Source organism: Myxocyprinus asiaticus, chromosome 17 (genome assembly GCF_019703515.2).
Source record: "Myxocyprinus asiaticus isolate MX2 ecotype Aquarium Trade chromosome 17, UBuf_Myxa_2, whole genome shotgun sequence".
NCBI classification, from domain to species: Eukaryota; Metazoa; Chordata; class Actinopteri; order Cypriniformes; family Catostomidae; genus Myxocyprinus; species Myxocyprinus asiaticus.
Window position 1 is genome coordinate 41,718,524 of NC_059360.1, and position 8,123 is coordinate 41,726,646.

The 8,123-nt window shown below is 36.0% G+C and overlaps 1 protein-coding gene across 1 annotated transcript; it reads right to left on the minus strand.

Moving 5' to 3' along the window:
- On the minus strand, nt 1-8,122 carry ppp2r3c (protein phosphatase 2, regulatory subunit B'', gamma). The gene is made up of 13 exons (XM_051723085.1): nt 7,918-8,122; nt 5,068-5,192; nt 4,697-4,801; nt 3,777-3,889; nt 3,517-3,614; nt 3,299-3,369; nt 2,931-3,063; nt 2,710-2,765; nt 2,517-2,592; nt 2,161-2,297; nt 1,807-1,944; nt 346-405; nt 1-201 (listed from the first exon to the last, which is right to left on the minus strand). The coding sequence occupies exons 1-13, from the start codon at nt 7,982-7,984 to the stop codon at nt 10-12; spliced, it is 1,371 nt and encodes a 456-aa protein (XP_051579045.1). The 5' UTR covers nt 7,985-8,122; the 3' UTR covers nt 1-9.
- Between the last annotated feature and the right edge of the window lies 1 nt (nt 8,123).

Below are 8,123 nucleotides of genomic sequence, written 5' to 3' on the forward strand. Positions count from 1 at the left end.
GAAGTGATGTCATGTGTCATCTAAATCAGCTGTGTTGCTGTCAGTGTCGTTAGCCACCAGAACCTCTCTATTCTCATAAGTCCAGAAGCCATTGAGATCAATGAGAATACTAGTCACCGTATCGCCCTGACTGCTGTTCACCAGGTCCTGTAGTGTGATCTTGTAGGGATCCTTGGGTTTCACCATATCAAAGATTTCATCCTGTGGATATACATGAATTATGATACAGTTTGATCACCATATTATTATACAAAATGCCGATTTCTCTACTTGAATGTCACTGAATTATCCAGATTTTAGTACACAGTGTATCTCTATTGCTATTAAAAAGAAGAGGTCTTGTACCTTAACATCTTGGAATGAAACTGGCTCCTGCCCATGGATTTTCATCTGTTCCTGAATGGCCTGGTATCACGAATACACATTCTCTTATTTTTAAAAGACACTTACTTACTGACATAACAATCCCCTTTAAAAGAATAATCCGGGTTCAGTACAAGTTAAGCCCAATCGACAGCATTTGTGGCATAATGTTGATTACCACAAAAATTCATTTCAACTTGTCCCTCCTTTTCTTTAAAAAAAATAATAAATGAAGGTTACATTGAGGCACTTACAATGGAAGTGAATGGGGCCACATTTTGGAGGATTTAAAGGCAGAAATGTGAAGCTTATAAAAGCACTTACATTAATTCTTCTTTTAAAACTTGTGTATTATTTGAGCTGAAAAGTTGTTTAAATTGTCGTTTTTACGTTTGTTTTAGTGTTTATGCCATTACATCGTCATGGCAATGGAATTGTAAAATTGGCTATAACTTTACACAGAAAGATTGGTAAGCTATTTTATCACAGTAAAATCATCTTTACACACATATTCTTTACATCTTCTGGCTAAACTTTTGAAACAGTGAGTATTTTAATGTTATATTGGCCCCATTTACATTTACTACCATATATATATAATATGCACATTGGACAAAAACTAAATATAAAACTAAAATATTCCAGGTTCTATACAAGTTAAGATCAATCGACAGCATTTGTGGCATAATGCTGATTACCACAAAAAACAACTTCGACATGCCCCTCCTTGTCTTTAAAAAAGCAAAAATCTTAAGTTCCAGTGAGGCACTTACAATGGAGGTGAATGAGGTCAATCAGTAAACATTAAAATACTCACTGTTTCAAAAGTTTAGCCACAAGACATGAACAATATGTGTGTTAACATGATTTTAATGTGATAAAATCGCTTGCTAACCTTTTCTGTGTAAAGTTATGGCCAATTTTACAACTTTGTTGCCATGACGATGTAATGTCAACAAACACTAAAAGCTAAAATGACTGTAAAAATGATGATTTAAGCAACTTCACAGCTCAAATAATACACAAGATTTAACAGAAGAATTAATGCAAGTGCTTTTATAAAATTATAAGCTTCACATTTCTCTGTTTAAACCCTCCAAAAACTGGCCCCATTATCTTCCATTGTAACCTCGATTTTTGCTTTTTTTTTTTTTTTTAAAGGAGGGACGAGTCAAAATTACTTTTTGTGATAATCAACATTATGCCACAAATGTTGGTGACTGAGCTTAACTAGTATTGAACCCGGAATATTCCTTTAAATTTCGTTTAGCGCTTTTAACGATACATAATGTTCCAAAGCAGCTTTACAGAAAATAGAAAAAATTAAAATGATAAAATTAGTTACTGCTTTATTCTACACTAGACTAAACTTACACTAGAAATGTGACCTAAAATATCTAAAAATGCAATATTTCTGCTTCCTTTTCAAAAGGGTTTTCTTACCCTAAAAAAGTAGTTGAGGGCAAAAACATTGAGGTAGCCTTTATTTTCCATGTCCAGCAGTTTGAAAATATACTGCAAGGCTGCAGGCTCTTTCCTGTTCTCTAGAGCCAGCACAAAGTCTAGATAGGTCTTATAGTCCTAAAGAAAGTGTAAGAAAATGAAAATACATCATCACATCAAAAAATCTTTACAAATTTAAGGCCAAAATTACTCAAGTGCACTTTGAGGAGTGCAAGTGCAAGTTGTTGTATTGTGAAAGTACATAAAAGCAGACATTTGTTTAATGTAAGGGATTAACTCCCTTATAACTGTAAGTGTGACACTAGCTTAAGAGATCCAGTCAGAGGGTTATACCATTTCGCCATCGTAAGTTAAGCATTCCTGGTAGACCCGGTCTAGGAAAACACTAGTTAGTGTTCCTGTGCCGTAGCGAGACAGTTCTTCCTTACTGAGCATCCCATTATGATCCTTATCCAGATTAAGGTACTGACCTACAAACAGGAAACATGTCTTAATGTAGTCTGTATTATCCATTAAATATATGTTTGCACCTCTAGTAGCTGTTACTGTGCAGTTCTTAGTGGTGGTACAGCAATAAATGGCATCAAATGATAATATTACTCAAACAACATATGCTTTTGTAAAGAAACGGTCAGATTTCAAATAAAAAAAGTACAACACTGATTAATACGAATATTTTGCAGGCACACCGTAAACTCGAAGGGCAGAAGGCGCAGAGAACCAGTTGGATTCCTGACTCTCCTTTGACAGCTCCTCATCTCTAAGCTGTAAATGTATACATTTAATTAGCTTGATGTTGCAAGGCAATCGGCATAGGATACCTTTAACATCTAAACTACAAATGTAGTGTAGGTTCACTTGGAGTGAAAATGTGTACACAACCTCAAGTAGGTCATCTAAGAAACTGCAAGCTAGGATGTCCTGAATCTTGATCTTCCCTGTGGAGCAATCACAAAAAAATCAGAATGAAAAGATATGCATGTAAATTACTTTACTTTTCAATTCTTCCACAGGGCAAACTTTAAATGATGTCTGTGGGTGCTGTGACTTTTAAATAAGAAGGCATTAGCTAATTAATACCAGCATTATTACAGGAGACATACCAGTGTGTAAAGGATCAAGGAAAAAGAAGAACTTGCGAACAGCAGTGCAGACATAAAACGAGTAGAATGATTTCTCCAAGCCATCCAACTGAGGGAGTGTGGGAATTAACTCAAGAATGTAATTCTCCAAGTCCTGCGGAAAAAAAGACACACTGTATATCTATCTGGACTAAAGGCTAGGCTTTTTTACTTTAAAGGTGCTATATTTTTTAAACCCATTTAAGAATGTTTTTAGAAATGGAATCAATCAGTATTTTTGCAATCCTGCTAAGAAATTACACACTGCACACAACTTACACAATCCTGCTTTACTTTTAAGATACTGATGAATTCTATTGTATCCCTTGATGCAGAATGCTGTTACTTACAGACTCTCTGAGATAACCTTGTCCTGCTACATCATAGAGGCTCAAACCAATCCTGGTCTGATGCAACCACACTGCCAGAGGGGAAATGGATTACAAAATGATCTACTTCAACAAAAAGACTTTCATAATATTCATTATATTTTCCACAATATCCATAATTAACTGATTTCATAAAATGAGAATGCAGTGACAGCACAATTCACAGAATTTATGACTACCTTTTCTCATGACATAGTTGAAAAACTGCATAATTGATATCCGCCCATATGGATCATTATGAAGCAGTTTGGCGTAGACTCTAGCGGTGAAAAAAAGCCTGAATGGGCGTAAACATTGAGAAAGAAAGAACTTGCTGAGTCATAAGCACCTAGTCTTTCCACCTACAAATTATATATGCTTATCACCCCATCTGCTCATGGTTTCAAGTGAAATATACAAAAGAAATTGCTTGCTATACATTTTCCAATGATGCACTCACTTGCATTTTGCACCTGCTTTCTCTCCAACCTTCAGGAAACTCTCATAACTGATCATGGCCTCATCACCGTTCGTGGGTGGCACTTGATGTTTATCGAGAAGAAACCAAAGGTTCTGTAGGAAACAAAATGTATTAAAGGGATAGTTCACCCAAAAATGAAAATTCTCTCATCATTTATTCAACCTTATGCCATCTCAGATTTTTATGACTTTCTTTCTTCTGCAGAACACAAATGAAGATTTTTAGAAGAATATCTCAGCTCTGTAGGTCCATACAATGAAAGTGAATGGTGGCCAGAAATGTGAAGATCCAAAAAAGAAAATAAAGGCAGCGTAAAAGTAATCCATAAGACTCCAGTAGTTCAATCAATGTCTTCTAAAGCGATATAATAGGGGTGGGTGAGAAACAGATCAATATTTAAGTCCTTTTTTCCCAGCCCAGTAGGTGGCGATATGCATGAAGAATGCAAATTGCCAAAAGCAAAAGAAGAAGAACTCTTAGGAGACCTCAGGAGGGCTGTTTGAAAGTGGAGATTTATAGTCAAAATGTATCTGTTTCTCAACCACACTTACCATATCACTTCTGAAGACATGGATTTAACCACTGGAGTCGTATGGAATACTTTTGTGCTGCCTTTATGTGCTTTTTAAACTTCATAGTTTTGGACCCTGTTGACTTGCATTGTATGGCTGAGATGGCAGAGCTAAGATATTCTCTTAAAATCTTTGTTTGTGTACAGCAAAATAAAGAAAGTCATCCACATCTGGGATGGCATGAGGGTGAGTAAATGATTATTTGGTGAACTATTCCTTTAAGAAGAGCAAAACGAAACACTAAATTAAACATTTAACAAATAAAAATGAATAACAGTGACATTATACACAATGCTTTATGTATAATATCAAAAAAAACATTCTTACTTGTAACTCCTCATTGTCCAGTAGTTCTCGGCTCTTTCTCTGGAGGAACACTGCCCTCGATTCTTCCCTCAGTTTCTGCAGCAGAACTTCATCTTCTGCAGGAAGCTGCCATGAAATATTAAGAAGTTACGATGAAGTAGGTAAGACTGAGTTAAACATGCCTGACATAGATAAAGCAGCGAACATCTTGCGCCAGTTTCTGTACAGTGAAGGATGACCCTAAATACAAATCCCTCAAGACAAGGCCTAATAATTGTCCAGTTATTCACCCCCAAAAATATTAGGGCAGGTTATGATAAATGGATGTGAGTGCAAATTGTTTTTAATCTGACAAGACAATACTCTCATTAATAGGACCGTGAACAACTCACCCTGTAGTAGAACCGTGGAATGTGTTTAAAGGAGTCATCTTCATTTTTACCCACTTTCCATTCTGTGTAATACTTGGTGAACAGTTCTGTTTCCTCTGCCTTCTTCTCGTCCTCTGTCCTGTCATCTGATCAATACATTGGAGTGATTTTAACACACATTATGATACATCACACACTATACAAACCTACTACATCTACGTTAATCTTACTGTGACTGACTATCTCTGCATTATCTAGTTAAAGTGTTCTATGTTGTTCAAAAAGTAACAGAGTAAATAGCAGCAGAAAGTAATTAAATATGCCTTTAAATCTCTCATCTCTTGCCAGAAAGCCACCACTTGTCATCACAAGAACTATTTCAGGTATATCTACTTATGAAAATATACCATATCTCTTACATAGTGACCATAGCTGGGTCAAAAAATGAATGTGGGTTCAGGGAAAAAATGCTACCAAAAATGATAAAAATGCCTCCAAAATTCAAAATGTGGTAATTTAACTCTGTAGTATTATTTTTTTTAAATATATATTAAAGGGTTATTTCACCCAAAAATTTAAATTCTCTCATCATTTACTCACCCACATGCCATCCCAGATGTGTATAACTTCCATTTTTCTGCAGAACACAAATGAAGAACTTTAGAAGAATATCTCAGCTCTGTAGGTCAATACAATGCAAGGGAATGGAAACCAAAACTTTAAAGCTCCAAAAAGCACATAACGGCAGCATAAAAGTAATCCATAAAACTCCAGTGGTTTAATCCATGTCTTCTGAAGCGATCCAACTGGTTTTGGGTCAGAACAGACCAAAATGTAACTCTTTTTGTAGCATCTGCAGTCTTGGCAAACATGATTTCAAGCTTGATTACACTTTCTAGTGCCATCTAGTGTCAAGCACTAGGAAGAGACAAAGAGACTGCAATGGCGTTTTGGTCTGTTCTCATTCAAAACCAAATGGATCACTTCAGAAGACAAGGATTAAACTTCTGGAGTATTATAGATTACTTTTATGCTGCCTTTGTGCTTTTTGGAGCTTTATAGTTTTGGTCAACATTCACTTGGATTGTAAGGACCTACAGAGCTGGGATATTCTTCTAAAATCTTTGTTTGTGTTAAGCAGTAGAAAGTAAGTCATACTGGGATGGTACGAGGGTAAGTAAATTATTTTTGGGTGAACTATTCCTTTTTTTTATTTGTAACATCTGATGTACACTGGTGGCCAAAAGTTTGGAATAATGTATAGATTTTGCTCTTATGGAAAGAAATTGGTACTTTTATTCACCAAAGTGGCATTCAACTGATCACAATGTATAGTCAGGACATTAATAACGTGAAAAATTACTATTACAATTTGAAAAAAAAGTTACAAATGTACTTCAAAGAGTTCTCATCAAAACAATCCTTCACGTGCAGCAATGACAGCTTTGCAGATCCTTTGCATTCCAGCTATCAGTTTGTCCAGATACTCAGGTGACATTTCACCCCACGCTTCCTGTAGCACTTGCCATAGATGTGACTGTCTTGTGGGGTACTTCTCACACACCTTACAGTCTAGCTGATCCCACAAAAGCTCAATGGGGTTAAGATCCATAACACTCTTTTCCAATTATCTGCTGTCCAATGTCTGTGTTTCTTTGCCCACTCTAATCTTTTCTTTTGTTTCTCTGTTTCAAAAGTGGCTTTTTCTGTGCAATTCTTCCCATAAGGCCTGAACCCCTGAGTCTTCTCTTTACTGTTGTACATGAAACTGGTGTTGAGCAGGTAGAATTCAATGAAGCTGTCAGCTGAGGACATGTGAGGCGTCTATTTCTCAAACTAGAGACTCTGATGTACTTATCCTCTTGTTTAGTTGTACATCTGGCCTTCCACATCTCTTTCTGTCCTTGTTAGAGCCAGTTGTCCTTTGTCTTTGAAGACTGTAGTGTACACCTTTGTATGAAACCTTCCGTTTTTTGGGGGGCAATTTCAAGCATTGTATAGCCTTCATTCCTCAAAACAATGACTTACTGATGAGTTTCTAGAGAAAGCTGTTTCTTTTTTGCCATTTTTGACCTAATATTGACCTTAAGACATGCCAGACAGTTGCATACTGTGACACCTCAAAAACAAACACAAAGACAATGTTAAGCTTCATTTAACAAACAAATAGCTTTCAACAGTGTTTGATATAATGCAAGAGATTTTCTAGTACCAAATTAGCAATTTAGCATGATTACTCAAAGATAAGGTGTTGGAGTGATGGCTGCTGGAAATGGGGCCCGTCTAGATTTGATCAGAAATGACTTTTTTCAAATAATGATGGAGCTGTTTTTTACATCAGTAATGTCCTGACTATACTTTGTGATCAGTTGAATGCCACTTTGGTGAATTAAAGTAACAATTTCCTTCCGAAACAGCAAAATCTGTACATTATTCCAAACTTTTGGCAGCCAGTGTAATTCTGTATTCTATTCTAGGCCTAGTTAAAAATAAGAGTGTAGGTTGATTTAATGTTATGGTTAGCAGGTAAGAAAAGGATGACACACGGAACATTTTTATGTTTAGAACAAAATAAGCCCAAATAAAAGTATAAAATGCCCAGGAAAATCAAATCCGGGTCAATACATGCATTTAGAAAAATAAAGTAGGTTCCAAAACTCCTCTAAGATTACTTAGCCTAATATGAATGATTAATACCGGCCAAAATGCCGTTTACTATAGTTAGTGTTACTACAGTAAAACCATTTTACATGTTCTTGAGGTACACTTAACCCCGTTTGGTTGATTATGTCGACTGATTAATAATTTAGAGTTAAATTTAACTAAAAACCTCTAGTAATTGATTTGCTAGTTGGCGTGTTATTACGTTACCTTTTTTCGCAGAGGCGAGTCGTCTTCTCAGCAAATCTTTCCAATGTGCAGTTTTGTCGTTTGCCATCCTTAGCTTTATTCTGTCCTAGTATACCGTAAAGAAATACGCATGGAATGAATTATTAAACTGTTTTTGTTATGTTTAAGTAGCCTCGCCGGTTGACCGATTGTTTATGACTGTGACACGAGTGACGTCATCAGAGTGC

Excerpts from the sequence above, each read along its gene's own strand:
- ppp2r3c (XM_051723085.1), bottom strand. The coding sequence starts at position 7,984 with ATGGCAAACGACAAAACTGCACATTGGAAAGATTTGCTGAGAAGACGA. Across the intron at positions 3,615-3,776 it reads AAAGCAGGTGCAAAATGCAA|GCTTTTTTTCACCGCTAGAG; the intron begins GTGAGTGCATCA and ends ACGCCCATTCAG. Across the intron at positions 2,593-2,709 it reads TCTTAGATGACCTACTTGAG|CTTAGAGATGAGGAGCTGTC; the intron begins GTTGTGTACACA and ends ATACATTTACAG.